Source organism: Anabrus simplex, chromosome 1 (assembly GCF_040414725.1).
Source record: "Anabrus simplex isolate iqAnaSimp1 chromosome 1, ASM4041472v1, whole genome shotgun sequence".
In the NCBI taxonomy this organism is placed as follows: Eukaryota; Metazoa; Arthropoda; class Insecta; order Orthoptera; family Tettigoniidae; genus Anabrus; species Anabrus simplex.
The window spans coordinates 1,074,011,802-1,074,034,591 of NC_090265.1; the positions used below are offsets into that span (position 1 = coordinate 1,074,011,802).

The window sequence follows — 22,790 nt, forward strand, 5'->3', positions numbered from 1 at the left end:
GTACGAGAAATCGCAAATAACCTGAAAGTTGAGGTTAATTGAATAAATACGAGGGCAGATCAGAAAATAAGTTGCACTTCCCAGTTATGGCCATTTATTACACCACCTATACAACAGCAACACGACTAAAACGACATACACTGTAACGTCACTTTTCCACATAGTTTCCAAGAGACTAAATATTTCTGCGAACGCACAACCAACTTGTCGATGCTGGATGCATAGAAATTTCCTCCAGCGTTCTGCAACCACTCGGAGACAGCGGCCTTCACCTCCTCATCGACCTGAAAACGTCGACCACCGAGCTCTGTTTTGAGCTTACCGAACAGATGAGAGTCAGATGGCGCTAGGTCGGGACTGTAGGGTGGATGTTGCCAGACCTCCCACTTGAAACGCTGCAGCAGTTCTCTCATTTGGCGGGCCTTGTGAGGGGTTGTGTTATGCAACAAAATCACACCGGCGCTAAATTTCCCCCGGCACTTCTCTTTAATCGCTTTACGCAACCGGTGCAACGTTTCACAATATGACGCCGCATTGATCGTCGTTCCTCCCGGCATGAATTCCACGTACGGCAAACCCTCCATGTCAAAGAACACTGTCGCCATAACCTTACCGGCTGAAGGTTGAACCTTGGCCGTCTTTCGTTGTGGTGATGAGGGGTGCACCCATTCCATTGATGTTCGCTTCGTTTCGGGAGTTAAGTGGTGGACCCACGTTTCGTCGCCTGTGACGAATCGCCGCAGAAACCCGTTGCCGTCTGCGGCATAGCGTTGCAAAAATGCCAGGGAGGATTGGAAACGTTGTCCCTTGTGCTCATCGGTGAGAAGACGTGGGACCCATCTTTGACACAGCTTACGATATCCAAGGTCCTCGTGAACAGTGGCGAACACACTGTTATACGACATGTTCAGCTGCTGACTCATTCTTGGTTGCCTGCGTTTCGCCCTCGTGTGCTAAGTTAGGCTCATCAGTTGGGACTTAGCACACCACCCAAGACGCAAGGCTACTGCATACCGTGGAGGCCACTGCATAGGCTACTTGAAGCCATCAGCAGTGCCAATGCACTATGAGAGCTATGTCTCATTTCCAAAAAATTGATGCCTACCTGGCCATCAGATAATATAGATGTTGATTCCCATAGGGAATTTAAAATATTTGTCCCGAATGAGTAAAATTTATAATACCAATATAATGGTCCGTTATTGGACATTATAAATTTTCCAGCTAACTCATTCTTGGTTGCCTGCGTTTCGCCCTCGTATGCTAAGTTAGGCTCATCAGTTGGGACTTAGCACACCACCCAAGACGCAAGGCTAGTGCATACCGTGGAGGCCACTGCATAGGCTACTTGAAGCCACCAGCAGTGCCAATGCACTATGAGAGCTATGTCTCATTTCCAAAAAATTGATGCCTGCCTGGCCATCAGATAATACAGATGTTGATTCCCATAGGAAATTTAAAATATTTGTCTCGAATGAGTAAAATTTATAATACCAATATAATGGTCCGTTATTGGACATTATAAATTTTCCAGCTAACTCATTCTTGGTTGCCTGCGTTTCGCCCTCGTATGCTAAGTTAGGCTCATCAGTTGGGACTTAGCACACCACCCAAGACGCAAGGCTAGTGCATACCGTGGAGGCCACCTGCATAGGCTACTTGAAGCCACCAGCAGTGCCAATGCACTATGAGAGCTATGTCTCATTTCCAAAAAATTGATGCCTGCCTGGCCTAACTTAGCATACGAGGGCGAAACACAGGCAACCAAGAATGAGTTAGCTGGAAAATTTATAATGTCCAATAACGGACCATTATATTGGTATTATAAATTTTACTCATTCGGGACAAATATTTTAAATTCCCTATGGGAATCAACATCTGTATTATCTGATTGCCAGGCAGGCATCAATTTTTTTGAGATGAGACATAGCTCTCATAGTGCATTGGCACTGCTGGTGGCTTCAAGTAGCCTATGCAGTGGCCTCCACGGTATGCACTAGCCTTGCGTCTTGGGTGGTGTGCTAAGTCCCAACTGATGAGCCTAACTTAGCATACGAGGGCGAAACGCAGGCAACCAAGAATGAGTTAGCTGGAAAATTTATAATGTCCAATAACGGACCATTATATTGGTATTATAAATTTTACTCATTCGGGACAAATATTTTAAATTCCCTATGGGAATCAACATCTGTATTATCTGATGGCCAGGCAGGCACCAATTTTTTGGAAATGAGACATAGCTCTCATAGTGCATTGGCACTGCTGGTGGCTTCAAGTAGCCTATGCAGTGTCCTCCACGGTATGCATTAGCCTTGCGTCTTGGGTGGTGTGCTAAGTCCCAACTGATGAGCCTAACTTAGCATACGAGGGCGAAACGCAGGCAACCAAGAATGAGTTAGCTGGAAAATTTATAATGTCCAATAACGGACCATTATATTGGTATTATAAATTTTACTCATTCGGGACAAATATTTTAAATTCCCTATGGGAATCAACATCTGTATTATCTGATGGCCAGGCAGGCATCAATTTTTTGGAAATGAGACGTAGCTCTCATAGTGCATTGGCACTGCTGGTAGCTTCAAGTAGCCTATGCAGTGGCCTCCATGGTATGCATTAGCCTTGCGTCTTGGGTGGTGTGCTAAGTCCCAACTGATGAGCCTAACTTAGCATACGAGGGCGAAACGCAGGCAACCAAGAATGAGTTAGCTGGAAAATTTATAATGTCCAATAACGGACCATTATATTGGTATTATAAATTTTACTCATTCGGGACAAATATTTTAAATTCCCTATGGGAATCAACATCTGTATTATCTGATGGCCTGGCAGGCATCAATTTTTTGGAAATGAGACGTAGCTCTCATAGTGCATTGGCACTGCTGGTAGCTTCAAGTAGCCTATGCAGTGGCCTCCATGGTATGCATTAGCCTTGCGTCTTGGGTGGTGTGCTAAGTCCCAACTGATGAGCCTAACTTAGCATACGAGGGCGAAACGCAGGCAACCAAGAATGAGTTAGCTGGAAAATTTATAATGTCCAATAACGGACCATTATATTGGTATTGTAAATTTTACTCATTCGGGACAAATATTTTAAATTCCCTATGGGAATCAACATCTATATTATCTGATGGCCAGGCAGGCATCAATTTTTTGGAAATGAGACATAGCTCTCATAGTGCATTGGCACTGCTGGTGGCTTCAAGTAGCCTATGCAGTGGCCTCCACAGTATGCACTAGCCTTGCGTCTTGGGTGGTGTGCTAAGTCCCAACTGATGAGCCTAACTTAGCATACGAGGGCGAAACGCAGGCAACCAAGAATGAGTTAGCTGGAAAATTTATAATGTCCAATAACGGACCATTATATTGGTATTATAAATTTTACTTATTTGGGACAAATATTTTAAATTTCCTATGGGAATCAACATCTGTATTATCTGATGGCCAGGCAGGCATCAATTTTTCGGAAATGAGACTTAGCTCTCATAGTGCATTGGCACTGCTGGTGGCTTCAAGTAGCCTATGCAGTGGCCTCCACGGTATGCACTAGCCTTGCGTCTTGGGTGGTGTGCTAAGTCCCAACTGATGAGCCTAACTTAGCATACGAGGGCGAAACGCAGGCAACCAAGAATGAGTTAGCTGGAAAATTTATAATGTCCAATAACGGACCATTATATTGGTATTATAAATTTTACTCATTCGGGACAAATATTTTAAATTCCCTATGGGAATCAACATCTGTATTATCTGATGGCCAGGCAGGCATCAATTTTTTGGAAATGAGACATAGCTCTCATAGTGCATTGGCACTGCTGGTGGCTTCAAGTAGCCTATGCAGTGGCCTCCACGGTATGCACTAGCCTTGCGTCTTGGGTGGTGTGCTAAGTCCCAACTGATGAGCCTAACTTAGCATACGAGGGCGAAACGCAGGCAACCAAGAATGAGTTAGCTGGAAAATTTATAATGTCCAATAACGGACCATTATATTGGTATTATAAATTTTACTCGTTCGGGACAAATATTTTAAATTCCCTATGGGAATCAACATCTGTATTATGTTCAGCTGCGTCGCGATTTTTCTCAGTTTAATGCGCTGGTTCTGTCTAATGATGGCTTTCACACTGTTGACCTTTGCACGGGTCCTCGACGTGCGGGTCTGCCTTTGCGATGGTTTTCCGTTATATCGGTGTGTCCGGCTTCGAATTGTAAGACACCACTTTATGATACCTTGCCGGGAAATGGCCCGCTCCCCATACACAGCATTAATTTCACGATGAATGTCCGTGCAATTCTTCCTTTTGGTGCATAGAAATCGGATTGTCGCACGCACCTCATATTTGGAGTGAACGTCCAGTTGACGCGCCATTGCATTTGGCCGCTATTCACACAATACTAGACGAGACACCACAGTGACCTGCCTAACAGAAGTGTGGGCAGTGTCTGTCCCAATCAATCAATCAATCAATACTGATCTGCATTTAGGGCAGTCGCCCAGGTGGCAGATTCCCTATTTGTTGCCTTCCCAACCTTTTCCGAAATGATTTCAAAGAAATTGTAAATTTATTGAACATCTCTCTTGGTAAGTTATTCCAATCCCTAACTCCCCTTCCTATAAATGAATATTTGCCCCAGTTTGTCCTCTTGAATTCCAACTTTATCTTCATATTGTGATCTTTCCTACTTTTATAAACGCCATTCAAACTTATTCGTCTACTAATGTCATTCCACGCCATCTCTCCGCTAACAGCTCGGAACATACCACTTACAAGTAACATACTTTGGTGCATTATCGTTGTTTTAGATGTTATTGTATAATGTTTTACGAAATCATTTTTCAACATTTTAACCTATAATTTATAAGTATATGTATTATTTTTAAGATTGATATAGGCTGATGATGCCCGTAAGGAGGGTGAAACATGTACCTTTGACTTTTGTGTATTATGTTTAAAAAAATATTTGACCATATGAAATAGTGGATCATATTGTATTGTATTGAACAGGTGGACTTATAATATTGTAATAATACTTGAGACATACCACTTAGTCGAGCAGCTCTTTTCTTTCTCTCAATTCTTCCCAACCCAAACATTGCAACATTTTTGTAACGCTACTCTTTTGTCGGAAATCACTCAGAACAAATCGAGCTGCTTTTCTTTGGATTTTTTCCAGTTCTTGAATCAGGTAATCCTGGTGAGGGTCCCATACAATGGAACCATACTCTAGTTGGGGTCTTACCAGAGACTTATATGCCCTCTCCTTTACATCCTTACTACAACCCCTAAACACCCTCATAACCATGTGCAGAGATCGGTACCCTTTATTTACAATCCCATTTATGTGATTACCCCAATGAAGATCTTTCCTTATATTAACACCTAGATACTTACAATGATCCCCAAAAGGAACTTTCACCCCATCAACGCAGTAATTAAAACTGAGAGGACTTTTCCTATTTGTGAAACTCACAACCTGACTTTTAACCCCGTTTATCAACATACCATTGCCTGCTGTCCATCTCACAACATTTTCGAGGTCACGTTGCAGTTGCTCACAATCTTGTAACTTATTTATCACTCTATAGAGATTAACATCATCTGCAAAAAGCCTTACCTCCGATTCTACTCCTTTACTCATATCATTTATATATATAAGAAAACATAAAGGCCCGATAACACTGCCCTGAGGAACTCCCCTCTCAACTATTACAGAGTCAGACAAAACTTCACCTACTCTAACTCTCTGAGATCTATTTTCTAGAAATATAGCAACCCATTCAGTCACTCTTTTGTCTAGTCCAATTGCACTCATTTTTGCCAGTAGTCTCCCATGATCCACCCTATCAAATGCTTTAGACAGATCAATCGCGATACAGTCCATTTGACCTCCAGAATCCAAGATATCTGCTATATCTTGCTGGAATCCTACAAGTTGAGCTTCAGTGGAATAATCTTTCCTAAAACCGAATTGCCTTCTATCGAACCAGTTATTAATTTCACAATCATGTCTAATATAATCAGAAAGAATGCCTTCCCAAAGCTTACATACAATGCATGTCAAACTTACTGGCCTGTAATTTTCAGCTTTATGTCTATCACCCTTTCCTTTATACACAGGGGCTACTATAGCAACTCTCCATTCATCTGGTATAGCTTCTCCGACCAAACAATAATCAAATAAGTACTTCAGATATGGTACTATATCCCAACCCATTGTCTTTAGTATATCCCCAGATATCTTATCAATTCCAGCCGCTTTTCTAGTTTTCAACTTTTGTATCTTATTGTAAATGTCATTGTTATCATATGTAAATTTTATTACTTCTTTGGCCTTAGTCTCCTCCTCTATCTCGACATTATCCTTGAAACCAACAATCTTTACATACTGCTGACTGAATACTTCTGCCTTTTGAAGATCTTCACATACACACTCCCCTTGTTCATTAATTATTCCTGGAATGCCCTTCTTGGAACCTGTTTCTGCCTTAAAATACCTATACATACCCTTCCATTTTTCACTAAAATTTGTATGACTGCCAATTATGCTTGCCATCATGTTATCCTTAGCTGCCTTCTTTGCTAGATTCAATTTTCTAGTAAGTTCCTTCAATTTCTCCTTACTTCCACAGCCATTTCTAACTCTATTTCTTTCCAGTCTGCACCTCCTTCTTAGTCTCTTTATTTCTCTATTATAATAAGGTGGGTCTTTACCATTCCTTACCACCCTTAAAGGTACAAACCTGTTTTCGCATTCCTCAACAATTTCTTTAAACCCATCCCAGAGTCTGTTTACATTTTTCTTTACCGTTTTCCACCGATCATAGTTACTTTTTAGAAACTGCCTCATGCCTGCTTTATCAGCCATATGGTACTGCCTAACAGTCCTACTTTTAATACCTTCCTTTCTATCACATTTATTTTTAACTACCACGAAAACAGCTTCATGATGACTTATACCATCTATTACTTCAGTTTCCCTATAGAGCTCATCTGGTTTTATCAGCACCACATCCAGGATATTTTTCCCTCTGGTTGGTTCCATCACTTTCTGAATCAGCTGTCCTTCCCATAATAACTTATTTGCCATTTGTTGGTCATGCTTCCTATCGTTCGCATTTCCTTCCCAATTGATATCTGGCAAATTCAGATCTCCCGCTACAATCACATTTCTTTCCATGTCGTTTCCCACATAGCTGACTATCCTATCAAATAATTCCGAATCCACATCAGTGCTACCCTTTCCCGATCTGTACACTCCAAATATATCAAGTTGCCTATTATCTTTAGAAATGAGCCTTACACCTAGAATTTCATGTGTCTCATCTTTAACTTTTTCGTAGCTTACAAATTCTTCTTTCACCAGAATGAACACTCCCCCTCCTACCATTCCTATCCTATCTCTACGATACACACTCCAGTGCCGTGAGAAAATTTCTGCATCCATTATATCATTTCTCAGCCATGATTCAACTCCTATTACAATATCTGGTAAATATATATCTATTAAATTACTTAATTCTATTCCTTTCTTTACAATACTTCTACAGTTCAACACTAACAATTTTATGTCATCCCTACTTGATTTCCAGTTCCCTGTTCCCTTATCACCGCTCCCTAGGCCATCCCGTTTCCCTGAATGTACCTCCCTATTACCCTTCCAAACAAATTTCCTAACTTTCCCTTTCTCTGCTGTGCCCACGTTTGCAACACACAGGGCGCTGCTGCGGCGCGTTAGTGCAACTAACCTTTTGATCCACCTACGTATTTTGTGTGTCATGTTGGGTCGTTATTCCCTTTTTGAGAATATTAGAAATTATTTAGAATAATCAAATTAATGATGTATGCTTATATTGAAGGTGGTTGTTCTTTGCCCTTAGAATGTTTGATAAATTTTTACATCCCTGTTTTAGCGGGCACCTTTCATAATGGACATTTTTCCGCTGAACCGACGGTGTCCGCAGAAGAGAGGTTCGACTGTAATATAAAATACAGACAGTTTAAAATTAAATGTTGATTGATCCATTGTCGGTCAAGGGAGATTGCAGTGCTAACAGTAGATTTTTTTCAAGCCGCTGCTGTACAGTATCTCAAATTACCTGGCCGCGTGCGTGTTGCAGTACTAGTCGCATAAAGACATCAGTCATGACTGCGAAATCGACAACTAGTTCAAACAATCTGTAACTAACATGTTACAAGAAGAATACAACATTTATACAATCTCCAGGATGAATCAAGATGATATTCAATACAATTCTGAATGTTAATGTACTCACCAATGTCGTCTGCAGAAGAAAGATTTGTTATGTATAGACAAGAGATGTGTTTTTCCACCAATCAATACACGATTTATTGTAAATAGATTACACTAGTACCGGTTTCGGCCCTAAACGGCCATCATCAGCTAGTACATGATTAGTTTCCAGCCATTAGACAGATCACAAGTTGTTATTGTGTTAGACATCCGGATGTCTAATGGGGGATGGAAATGCAGTATATAATAGCATGAAGTTAAAATATCTGTGGTCAAAGGTAAAAAATTACAATAAGTTAGAACATGAGTATACAGAACACATTAAAACATATGGGCCACAATATAAAACACTTAAAAAGTTTTAACACATCAAAATGCTTATTAAAAGTTCATGTTGCTTAGATTCCATTCTTCTATCTTCTGTGTGGTTCCTTTGCTTCTATGTATGTTGGTTTAGCTGTGCGAGGTAATCTTCGAGAATGTTCTGAGGCTGATATGTGTCATGTTGGTATGAACCTTCGTCATGAAAAAATTTTGTGTTATATAATCCAACTGTGATGTACTCCAGTAAATTTTAATAAGAAACTGCAGGTCTTGAGTTTGAATTTAGAAGCTGTTGGTGGCATCATCTCTCTCGTCTATGTTTGTTTGTGGTGTAGTTACTGTTGTTGTGGAGGTCTTGTACCAATATGTCTGAAGGCTTTTTTCATGACGATGGTTCATACCAGAGCTGCATGTGATGTTGTAAGGACCGTCTGGCCCGTTGCAACATCTCTGGCAAAACGGATCAGCATGACTTGATGATGAGCTGTCTAAGTTGAAAAGGACTGACCGGCCTCCTGTGCATACACCAGTTGTTTTACATATTCTCACAGAAAAAAATCCAGGGGCATAAGATTGGGCGTATAGCAATTTGCTGCTGCGGGTGGAAATTACAAGAACTACTTAGGGGCACCTTCATCAGCAGCTGACCATAAGAAGCTGGAATATGTGTGATGTTTACATACATATATTCAATCATTTTACAGTGGCCCTCTATCGCTGAATCCCTTTCTATGTTTTTCTAAAGCCATTATTAGAATCTAAGACCACATTCCCTATGTGTTGATCCGATCATATTTGTGATGTAGATAGCTGCTTGATGGATCACACTGGCGTGAAGAGTAGAACCTTGTGTTCCTGTACATTCTTTATCCCAAGTTTTGTTTTGTTTTTGACACAGTATGTGATACCTACGTATGTTTTTTCAGATAATTTTTTATCTTCCCCCCCTTTACAATTAATATATCATCCTTCATAGTTTTGGCTTTTCGCCAGGCTGAGTGGCTTAGATGGTTAGAGGTGCTGGCCTTCTGACCCCAACTTGGCAGGTTCGATCCTGGCTCGGTCCGGTGGTATTTGAAGGTGCTCAAATACTCCAGCCTCGTGTCCGTAGATTTATCGACACGTAAAAGAACTCCTGCGGTACAAAATTCAGGCACCTCGGCGTCTCCGAATAAAAGTAGTTAGTGGGATGAATAGCTAACAACATTATTAGTTTTGGCTTTACTCGATAATACGTCTAGTGTCTGGGTATAATGCGAAAGCGGAACCCAATAAATAAGTTAAGGAGAATAAGTAGAAGATAAAGGAGAAGAATCATTTTACAATCCTGTCTTCATATTATTATTTTTTATTGTCATAATTTTCGGGTAGAACTAAATGCTTGTTTTTGGCTGCATTAATAGATACTGTAATACAAAGGTTTTCTTCATGACCTCATGAAATGCTTTTGAAAAGACTGCGGATCATAGCAGAAAATTGCAAGAAGTAATTCAGGATTTATGCATTTTAATTCATATGAAATAACTCTTTCAACATGTATTTTAACCATTTCACAAATAGGTTAGCGCTGTACCGCCTGCGGTGAGCCAGGACGTGAAATTTCTTTTAAATGATGGTGATTGATGGTGATATTCCTGGTGAGGCTCTTTCTAGGTTTTCTGTATCATTTCTTGGATTTCATGGTAAATTTAAAACAATATATATGCAAAGCTAGGCTGCTGTATTTTGCAACTTCAAATCCATGTAGGGTGCAAGCAGTACATCCTAAAATACATCCTTCACCAATGTCATAGTTCCAGAACATTGTCTCATTGTATGATGCCATTTATGGTGAGAGACTTCTCTATAACATCTCCCAGCAAATAAAAATTCTAGAGACAGATATTCATTATAGTGACACCGTTAACAATCTAGGTCTAACATTTGACAGAACCTTATCCTGGTCTGATCATACGTCAAATGTAATCCGAAAAGTTGTGTCATCCATGCATATTTTGAAACGTAACTTGTCATGTACACCACCTTTCATGCGAAAACTACTTGTTCATAGTCTTATATTTCCAATAATTGACTATGGTTCAGTCGTATACAACGACTTATCTGAAACAGAGGTTACAAAACACATGTGTTCGTTACGTTACAAATGCCAGGCGTGATGAACACACAACACCGTATTACATACAGCTACAATGGTTGAAACTCCATGAACGTCAGGAAATCTCAGTAGCTGTTGCTACCCACAAAATTCTCAAACTGAAGACACCATCCTACCTTTATAATGAATTTAAACCTATGGAGTTGGTACATAACAGAGATAATAGGTTTACAAAAACCACCCTTCAAATTCCCCTTTCTTCGTACCACTAAATTTAACAAATCCTTTGTTTGCACTGCATCACGTATCTTTAACGCCTTTAATCTTCACGTTTTGCAAATAACACTAACTGTACCCAATTAAAGCAGTCCTTAACATCTATCTTTCTGGAGGAGTACGCAAGAGGCTGAGATCAGAAATTCTTGTGTCTAACAATCAGGATTATATATATTTTGAAGAAAATTGTTTCTTTGCTTTAGCTTTATATTCTTTAGATCCATGTAGCCTAAAATAACAGAAGGGCTTAATGATTTACTTTTTTACTTGTTAAATAATGTATGTTTTAATCTTACTGGATTTGGTACCTGTATTTTCATTTTTTTAAGTTTCTTGTTTAGTTTAATACTTCAATATTATAAAAATGTAGTTAGTGTGTTCATAAACCTGTATTGTATGATAAGAAGATGCTACATAAAGGGGCTTTTCAGCCTCAGTGGCATCTAAATCATGATCAATAAATTCAATTCAGATTCAAATTCAATCCAATAAATATTACCATGAATGCATGTAAACAATACATTTTTAAATACCTTCATGTACAAAAATTTGTGCTGTGAACACATGACTCCTACAAACCTTAGTTGAGAAAATGGTCAGTTAATCACATTGATAATATTAAGACTTTTCAGTTAATAGCTTAAAGACATGACTACTACTTATTGGAAAGAGATTTAGTGTCATTAGGACATGATGACTGTCAATACATGTTGCATATTCTGAAATGTGTTAATACAGGTATACATCCCCATGATGCAAAATCCTGGACTGATGGCTATATGGAGGACTTGCGCGAACTGGCAAGTAATTCTGAATGTGTCGCAATTGGCGAATGTGGCCTGGACTACAACCGTGATTTTTCCCCGCCAGAAGTGCAGAGAGAAGTGCTAGAAAAACAGGCAAGTGTCTTCTCATCTGTAAAGAGTAAATAAAGTTTTAAAGGTTGGGAAGACTGTTTATTTTTATAATGTCCACACAATCATCTTGCCACCTAAAGAAAAGTGTATAGTGCTTATAAAACACAGATTGTTTTTTATTTACATTAGAAGCTCTGTGGTTTATGCAAACACACAAAATTACATGTTTATGCTGAACTTTGAGTTCTGCATTCGGTCATGTTTCTTGCAATACTGGTTGATGTTGTGAATTCATGACATTCTAGCCAAGGTTGTATGATGCTGACACCAGAATTGCCACAGTGTGGTGCTTCCTAACCTCATTGAAATAATAAGAATTGAATTAGAAGATTAGGCTGCAAAGTAGGTAATATTACTACCACCTAGATCTGTGGATATGTATGCTAGGAATACTTGATCTGAGCAGTGCCATTCCAATCTGGTGTCTTGGCTGACTTTTGAGTTCCCAACAAGCTCAGGGCAATTAAGAAGAAAATGGCAATGTGGAAGTCTGGTCCTCATAAGATGACTACCTCCTCCTCCTTCTTCTTCTTCTCTGTGGAGCCAATTTCTCCATGGCTCACTTTTTCACTGTGTAGGTAATGACCCCCTCCCCTCTCCATGGCTCAGTTTCTCACTAAGTGGGTAGATGTCACTGACCCTAGAAGAAACCTTAACTTGCCGGAAACACTTGGTCTCATATTAGTAGATGACATTGGCAAATTACGAGACTGCTGCCAAACACATCTTTTGCATTGTTCATGAGTAGGGCTCGGATGTTGAGGAAAAGTCATATTTTTTTCTTTGCCTCCGTTTTCTTGCCTGATTGGATGTTGGTGCAAATCAGATGGTTATCGTCACAATTAAGTGAATTTTATTTGTTATATAAATGCATATTTTGGCTATTTTTGTAATAAGGTCATATTTTGAGCTATTTTCGTAGAAGCATCATATTTCGGTCATATTTTGGTGGCTTGACGACAGCTGTAGCTGTGCAAAATCATCTTTAACTTACCGAATGCGAACTAGTGCTCACAAAACTGCTTCTCGGTATCACATCTGCAGTTAATACAAGTGGAATACTCTGCCTCTTCTATGAAGATTAGACACTAATTGTTTTCCAACAGTTTGTTAGAAAGTCTGGCATATATATACTGTATATAGTCGAACTTTGGAATTATATCGAGCGCAATTAGTCGTTTAGAAATTGCTAGCTTAGAAATTCGTGCAAGTATTGAAATCCAGTACAACAATCATATGGAATAGTTGGCGAGAATATAAAACGGAATCTTCAAAACACTCTCGCCAACTATTTTCGAGTCATATTTTGTAATTTTTACGTCATATTTCATCACTTTTGAGGTCATATTTGCTTGCTTATTTGGGCTATTTTTAGGTCTTAAACATCCGAGCCCTATTCATGAGAGTGAGGGGAGTTCTCTATATGATTAAGACTGTTGAATCTTTCTTGTCAGGAATACATTACTGAGGTTTGGTGGTTAAAAGGAGAATCCTAAATTTCAGGTGTCTGGTTACTCTGCTAATGTTCATTTACTTTTTTTATGTGCTCATTTCTATTTTCATGATACATTTTATGCCGTTTTCCTTCATCTCCTTTCTGCCAAAATTTAGTAGCTAACTTCTGTTTAATATTCTTTAAACAATAACTATTACACATGAAAAAAAAATAGACTTAAGACACACATGGGTGCAAGGGACATATTTGAAACATCAACAGCTGAAAAATGGAAATAAAATGTCACATCTGTTTTAAAGAATGTGCCTAATTTAATAGCTATTTTGACTTAATATGTTGTTATACTTTTCAGTCATTGGGACATGAGTATAAAAAAAATGGCTACACAACTAGAGCACATTGTTTTGAAAAACAAAGAAAAAAAAGCACTGTTCTTTGCAACATTTTAGCTAACAATAATTTGTGGAAATTTGATAATGATCTTTTCACATTAAATAAAAAATAACAAAGTTGTAGAATCAAATATTGATCTTATAATATACTGTAGTGTGTCAATATTGTTTTGGAAATAACTTGTTGAATGTAATTTTTCACCAAAAATTACCATTATTTTCGTTCAGGATTCACCTGATGTTGGTCATGAATACAAATTTTGGACTTCTATAACATTAAGAGTGTTGAATCTTTCTTGTCAGGAATACATTACTGAGGTTTAGTGGTTAAAAGGAGAATCCTAACTTACTTTATGCATTACAAAATACAACTTCAACAGTCTTCAACAATCTTCAAGGTGTTTAAAAATAAATTGTTAGAAGATTAATTAAATACCTTTAATGTTTAAATATATTAGTATTGTAGTTATTCAAAGAAAACAATTTTTCACAATTTCATGTGTTTTGTAGATTTACCTACTCCGTGTTCAGCGTGTTCCTGTAAGATGATCCCGGGAAAAGTATCTGCTAATAAATATGCTGAAAGACTTATTGTCAATGAAGAATTAAGTTAAAAGGTTTGGTGATATGTTATTTGTCCATCTTTGTTTGCAGATGAGCTAGTATTATAATTGATTATTATAATTTTGGCACCTATTTTGTCTGATTCTCTGCAGTAATGACAGTATGTAGATGTGGTCTGCACAAAGATTTTGAAAATTAATGCCACTTATACCTCAGTTCTTGTGCATGTATTATTATTATTATTATTATTATTATTATTATTATTATTATTATTATTATTATTATTATTATTATTATTATTATTATTATTATTATTATTATTATTATTATTATTATTATTATTATTATTATTATTATTATTATTATAAATAATAATTTTGTTTGCTACATGTTTTACAAAGCATCATGGATGTATAAAAATATTTGTGCTTCTTCACTGTATTTTTTAGTTCCGGGGCTATCAGACTCCCCTATAGCAGGATCACTTGATGTCTGACAGGAATCTGTCTTAATAGTATATAGAGCTTGATTTTTCTTTGGTGGTAGATTAAACGTGCTTCTCACTATGATAGATCAACATTGCATGTTCTGCAGGGACTAGATCATTCATGAATATTATTTGTACAAATGTTCTTTGCTTTTCATTACTAGTGTATTCATTTTACTTGAAAGTATTGTGGTTCTGTGATTGTTTATTATTCCTTCTGATAATTTTTCTGTAATAATTCAGCAAGCGTTGCTTAAGAAGATGAAGGTAAAAAAGTTTTATGGGAAATCTGTCCAAAAATATTATATGATTTTTGGCTCACAAAACATGGTATCACCGTTGTAAATGCAACACACTGACTTAGTAATTAAGATCACAGAAAAATTCAATTGATTTTATCATGTATCTTTTAAGTTTGTCTGGAGAAATTCATGCAGCAAGATTCTATGAATGTCCCAGTAAATGATTGTTGTTTCCTGATGGCTGAAGTTTGAGTTTCTAGTAAATTGCTAAATCAGGATTTTTCTGCTCTATAAAATTTAATTTTTTCTCACATGGATTCATAAACCCATATTTCATCACTAGAGATCCGTGTAAGTGGTTTTGCATTTCAGTAATTAACACTTTCAAGACGAGCGACGTACGCTGTACTTCGATGGTACAGCAAAGTTCCGTGGAGGACGAGCGACGTGTGCCATACGGTGTAGAGTTCTAGTGCTTATACAGGGTGGGGCAGAGTGGGCTCCCTGATTTGATGGGTTAACTGTATAAAAACCGTACAAGATTATTACAAAAGCTTTTTATTTCTGAAATCTACATACAATGCCATTTTTTTTCATTTGGTTCTAAAAATGATATCGTCCAGGTGACGACCTTGACGAGCGACGCACATATTCAGCCGTTCAATAAAGTTTTCAAAAACTCTGCGCAGCATATCTGACGTTATTCCAGCGATGACATCAGCAATTGCTTCTTTAAGGGCTTCCACGGTCCTTGGTCGAACTTTATAAACCTCAGATTTGAGGTAACCCCAAAGAAAATAATTGCATGGGCTTAAATCGGGGGATTGAGGGGGCCATGAAACATCCCCTCGTAATGAGATCACGCGGCCGGGAAACTGTTCTTGCAGAAGTTGGCGAGAGCGACGGGCGGTATGAGCCGTGGCACCATCCTGTTGAAACCAAAAGGCGTCCATTTCCTCACCATACTCTTCCATTTTGGGGAAGAAAAAATTCTCCAACATCTCACAATAGCGCACAGCGTTCACAGTAACGGTTGCATCTTCCGATTCAAAAAAGTAGGGGCCAATAATGCCTATGGAGGACACAGCACACCACACAGCCACTTTTGGTGAATGAAGAGGTCTTTGGTGAAGATTGCATGGGTTTTCAGTTGCCCAGTAACGAAAATTTTGCTTATTTACTGTGGAGGTGAAAATGGGCCTCATCACTAGACCACAGAATAGCACCGGGTTGTAAAGAAGCTAACATTGCATTGCAAGCATCTGTACGTTTAACAAAGTCTTCTGGCCTCAATTCTTGAACAACCATCATCTTATAGGGGTGTAAATGAAGATCACAGTGTAAAATTCGCCTTACCGTTCTGGGCGATATTCCAAGAGCAGCAGCATGTTTCCGCGCAGAGTGCGATGGGGATTGTTCAATAGACGCTCTCACCGCCATGATGTTCTCAGGTGTCCTCACACTTCTTGGTTGTCCGACTGGTCTTCAAGGAAGTGCAGATCCTGTCGCCCGTACACTTGTAATCCATTTCCTTATGGTTTTAGCATCAGGAACACTGTCACGACGATTCAAACCAAACCGCCTACGAAATGCCCTCTGCGTCGCCACCACACTATCTTATTTTTTAAAAACGTTTCGACTACAAAACCACGATGCTCGCCAGTTCACGGCATGGTGACTACTAAAATGGCGTCTTTCCCCTCACCAAATGCTACTACTCCCACTCCGCTTACTCACGTGCACGCTCTTCAGTGATTTATTGAAACTAGGGAGTCCACTCTGCCCCACCCTGTATGTCCGCTTCAACATACTACAAATGTTAGCAGAGTGCTGGAACACATTCTGCAATTAGGTAACAGCTCAACAGCTTTCAAGATTTCCCTCACATGTAGGACAGCTCAAACACCGATTGCACTGCACAACATTTTCGACCGTTGCCCATTCAACCAACAACTGACTTTCCCACACTTCAACAACAAAATATACGCAAACCTTTAGTCAACTAGGAAGATCCTAATGATGTTTTTAACTATCTTCATTTGAAGCCGGTGTTGTTTTAACTGTCTTAGCACAGCCTCATTTTATAATCAACAAAAGCTGTTCACTTGCACTGTGCACTCCATTCATATAGAGAGTGACCAACGGAGTTGACTACCTCATGAATCCTAGGGCGAATTATTTTGGTTGGAGCCAAATTACAAATAGACAAATTGGAATGTTTTACCTCATCAATTTTAACAATTATAAATAAGTGTACAGTAATTATAAATTGTGTTTTATTTTGCCAACATTTGTATGTACTACGTAGAACTACCATCGAACTCAGTATCATATAGACTTTGATTACTTTCATTTTTATACTGTGCATATGATGGCCTCATTTTAATATTAAGTAACCACTAGCGTATTTTACTATGTGTAACTAGTCTATTGTTATTTCGTTTAGGATAGGACTTTGTACGTGTTTTTTTAATGTATTCTTTCTTACATATTATGTTCATAATTTCCAACCAGACGTCTGGTTTAATTTTGAGGTGCTTTGATATGACTGATGATGCCCCACATGGTGGGCGAAACATGTCTCCATTTTAACGATGTTTAACTAAAAATGTTAACATCCTGTAAAGTATTGAATAGGTTGGAGTCCAATAAATTCTCTTATATTATTATTGAGATTCTTTCAATACAGAAAATAAAATGATTTTCATTACTTGTAGAGCCATTTTCCACAATAATGTAATTTTTTCATTTCTCAATGATTACTATGTATGTTGTGATTCAAAAATGTATCATGGTGTGTGTGACTATGTAACTTTTCATGTCTTTAATATGCATTGTGAAAATTAAGGAAAAATGCAAGTAGAAAAAAGGGTTTTAAAATTTATTTATAAAAGTTAGTGGTTTTGCTCCAATTTTGAAAAATCAAGGTTTGTATGAGCTCAAACGTTCTTGAATCCAAAATAGGTTTGTGACTGTAAGAACTGTAAGTGAAGTTTAAGGAAGCAGAGATAATCAGTGGAATACTGTGTAGGAGGGATACTGAGTGGAAGGTGATTTGGGATTTAAATGAGACTATGGAGCGGGTATGTGGGAAACTGGGAGTGAGATTTCTAGATCCTAATGGGTGGGTAGGAGATAGGGATCTGGGCTTAGATGGCCTTCAATAAACCGCAATGGTACATATAAGTTAGAAAATTTGTTTAGAAATGTTATAGGGAGGTACATTCAGGGAAACGGGGTGGCCAAGGGAGCAGTGATAAGGGTACAGGGAACTGGAAGTCAAGTAGGGATGGCATAAGAATGTTAGTGCTCAACTATAGAAGTATTGTAAAGCAAGGAATAGAATTAAGTAATTTAATATATATCAGATTCAGAATTATTTGATAAGATAATCAGCTATTTGGGAAACGATATGGAAAGGAATGTGATAGTAGCGGGTGATCTCAATTTAACACGAACGACACGAAGCATGACCAGAAATGGCAAATAAGTTAATGTGGCAAGGGCAGCTGATTTAGAAAGTGATGGAACCAACTAGAGGGAAGAATATTCTGGATGTGGTGTTTGTAAAACCAGATGAGCTCTATAGAGAAACCGAAGTAATAGATGGTATTAGTGATCACAAAGCTGTTTTTGTAGTAGTTAAAAATAAATGTGAAGAAAAAAGGAAGGTATTAAAAGTAGGGCTATTAGGCAGTACCGTATGGCTGATAAGCATGAGAGAGTTTTCAAACAGTAACTACGATCGGTGGAACATGGTAAATAAAAATGTAAACAGACTCTGGGATGGGTTTAAAGCAATTGTTGAGGAATGTGAATACAGGTTTGTACCTTTCAAAGTGGTAAGGAATGGTAAAGATCCATTATATTATAACAGAGAAGTAAAGAGACTAAGAAGGAGGTGCAGGTTCGAAAGAAATAGTTAGAAATGACTGTGGAAGTAAGGAGAAATTGAAGGAATTTACTAGGAAATTGAATCTAGCAAAGCCAGCTAAGGATAACATGATGGCAAGCATAATTGGCAGTCATGCAAATGTTAGTGAACAGTGGAAGAGTATGTATAGGTACCTTAAGGCAGAAACAGATTCCAAGAGGGACATTCTAGGAATCATTAATGAGCAAGGGGAGTGTGTTTGCGAGGATCTTCAAAAGGCAGAATTATTCAGTCAGCAGTATGTAAAGATTGTTGGTTACAAGGATAATGTTCAGATAGAGGAGGTGACTAATACTAAAGAAGTATTATCATTTACCTATGATAACAATGACATTTACAGTAAGATACAAAAGTTGAAAACTAGAAGAGCAGCTGGGATTGATAAGGTTTAGGGGGATATACTAAAGACAATGGGTTGGAATAAGTACCATATACAAAGTTCTTATTTGAATATTGTTTGCATGAAGGAGCTATACCAAATGAATGGAGAGTTGCTATAGTAGCCCCTGATTAAAGGAAAGGATGATAGACATAAAGCTGAAAATTACAGGCCAGTCAGTTTGACATGCATTGCATGTAAGCTTTGGGTAAGCATTCTTTCTGATTATATTAGACATGTTTGTGAAATTAATAACTGGTTTGATAGAAGGCAGTTTGAGTTTAGGAAAGGTTATTCCACTAAAGCTCAACTTATAGGATTCCAGCAAGATATAGCAGTTATCCTGGATTCAGGAAGTCAAATGGACTGTATCGCGATTGACCTATCTAAGGCATTTGATAGGGTAGGTCATGAGAGACTACTGGCAAAAATGAGTGCAATTGGACTAGACAAAAGAGTGACTGAATTGGTGGCTATATTTCTAGAAAATAGATCTAATAGAATTGGAGTAGGCAAAGCTTTATCTGTCTGTAATAATTAAGAGGGGAATTCCTCAAGGCAGTATTATTGGACCTTTATGTTTTCTTATATATATCAATGATATGTGTAAAAAAGTGGAATTTTGCTTTTTGACGGTGATGTTATTCTGTACTACAGAGTAATAAATAAGTTACTAGATTGTATCATCTGCAAAAAGACTCAATAATGTTGTGAGATGGACTGTAGGCAATGGTAGGGATCATTGTAAGTATGGTACCTAGTTGTTAATATAAGGAAAAATCTTCATTGGGGTAATCACATAAATATGATTGTAAATAAAGGATACAGATCTCTGCACATGGTAATGAGGGTATTTAGGTGTTGTAAGAATGTAAGGGAAAGGGCATATAAGTCTCGGGTAAGACCCCAAAAAGAGTATGGTTCCAGTGTATGGAACCCTCACCAGGATTACTTGATTCAAGAACTGGAAAAAATCCAAGGAAAAGCAGCTCGATTTGTTCTGGGTGATTTCCGATAAATTTATTTATCGTATGGCATATACATGCAATAAATTACAGGTTTATATCTACATTATTTACATAGGTAATTGCCTGTGGTGTCTCCAGGAAAAATTCACTCGTTTCTCCATTGAAACATCTCAGTGGGCATTCTTGTGTGATGTGCTTCACAGTTTGCCTCTCAGCACCACAGTCGCAGCAGGATGATGACTTTTTCCTCCATTTATACAGCAGATCTGCACACAAACCATGGTTAGTCCAGATCCGGTTTAACTTGGACCATACTTTCTGAGGTTGTTCAAAGCCAGGTACCTTCTGTGTAATGCACGGCATATCTAAAGATTCTGCTGAAGCAAATTGTCTCCATTCATTAGACCATCTCTCAATCAGATTGAAATGACTGGCTATAAGGTTCTCCGCCGTACAGATGGGTGGACGTCTTGACTTAAGTCTGTCTATATGTAGGTGGGGGATATCCTTATGAATGGGCAATCTTTGATTATTCTGGATCTTATTGTATTCATTCATCAGAGCAGTGCGTCTACGGAGGTGGGGTGGAGGAATATGGCTTAGTAAGGGCAACCATTGAATTGGAGTTGATCTGATCGTACCCGTGATCATTCTCATTGTGTCATTTAACTTAACATCTATTCTCTTCACATGAGGACTGTTCATCCAGACGGGGGCACAATACTCCGCAGTAGAGTAAACTAGACTTAGAGCTCAGCAGTGTAGAGTAGTTGCACTTGCACCCCAAGAAGAACTACACAGTTTTTGAATTATGTTGTTATGTGTCTGAATCTTGGCAGAGGTCTTTTTCAGATGTTCTTGAAATGATAGTGTTCTGTCAAGTGTAACACATAGATATCTGGGGTGTCTATTGTGGCGGAGGAGAGTGTTATTGAAGTATCCCGATAAAAGAGTAGCATTACATAAATGTTTGCATGGTTTGGGCTGGGAAGACTTGGGAGAAAGGAGACGAGCTGCTCGACTAAGTGGTATGTTACACATTAAAGATTAAGCTGTTTAAGCCCTAAGCTTATTTCTTACGGGGGCATCTTGCAACAAGGTTCAATTCAACGCAGGAATAATTGTGTCCTTTTAGAACTATTACTATGCAACTTGTTACCACATTTTTAGACAAGGACATTCATAAAATTATATAAATCAGGACTATGTGAAGGCTTTATAAAGGCATTATTATAAGAATATTTTAACTACTGTCATCCCTCTCGCTCATATTTTGACGCATGTACGTACATCATCATTCCTCACATTTATAATTTTTCTTAAAAAAACTACAATTAAGGGCAATCAGCATCCTGATTTATTATCTTTCAGGTTTAAGATTGAGGCTGAAGATGCCCTTAAAAAAAGGGGCGAAACATGTCCCTATAGTTTACTTCATAAGTTTTAATTCTTAATTAAAATTACTCTTTATGTATTGAATAGGAGGAATTTAATAAACATTAATATTTCTTCGACTTTAACCCTCTTGGAGCCAAGAGCCGATCTAGTCGGCCGCTCCCCATCAGCTGGAAGAGGCCAGAGCTCCGCCTCCACTCTACTACTGTAAAGTGCCAGGTCGTTTTCAGTGGAAATACATGTATTTTAAAATTCGCGTATATCTACCGGTGTATAACAAATATCGGCATGAAATTTTCTACATATTGACTACGTAGAATAAGAAACTGGTTTGGAGTGATATAAAGAGTCAAAAACGTTCTATTGTTGATTTATAGTTGTCGAAAACGTTTATTTTTAGGAAGAGAAAAATATTTTCGCACTTTCTCTCTCAATATCTACTTCGAAAAAATAATTTACGATACAAAATAATATACGTAATTATGTATAATGTATTTCTAAATACAATTCTATAGAATAACTAATTTGAACGAGAAAAATAAAAACGCAAAAATTAAAAATTCAAACATATGTCACTAATAAAAATAAGACAATTTTACTCACCGATAAAATTCGCGTGTATGTATCGATGTTTGACAAATACTGACAACAAATTTTCTACGTACGGACAACACAGTATTAAAATAATTCTGAATTATTAAATAAGTAGAAACTAGTAGTTGATATTATAGTTTTTGTTTTCCGAAAAAATAGTTTCGCGTTTTCGGTTGTAGTATATATTATAAAAATAATTTTACAATACAACAGAGTTTACGAAATTAAGAAGTGTATGGCACTAAAGCCATGATTTGCTTTGACCTACTAAGCGACCGCGCTCAGTTCAGTACCTGCACTTTACGAGGTGAATCATGGTCAGTGAGACAGATCCTCTCAGTAATTATTCTTGGTTTTCCAGACTGGGGTCCTCTCACCCTCATATATCTCCTCAATTGCAATCACTTACGGTCACTTAGATTGAGTGAACCTCGAACCAACCCTCAGGGGGGAATCGAACCCATGACCTCCGGGTGAGAGGCAGGCACACTACACTTGGCCCATGGAGACCAGCATT

The 22,790-nt window shown here is 38.1% G+C and overlaps 1 protein-coding gene across 1 annotated transcript in view; it reads left to right on the top strand.

Annotated features, from left to right (window-relative positions):
* The window catches only part of LOC136857996 (3'-5' ssDNA/RNA exonuclease TatD), a 196,002-nt gene that overhangs the window by 49,563 nt on the left and 123,649 nt on the right, over window positions 1–22,790 (top strand). The window contains exon 3 of the mRNA XM_067137169.1: window positions 11,684–11,844. Within this exon, the coding sequence (XP_066993270.1) occupies window positions 11,684–11,844 (161 nt within the window). The remainder of the gene's footprint in view (window positions 1–11,683; window positions 11,845–22,790) is intronic.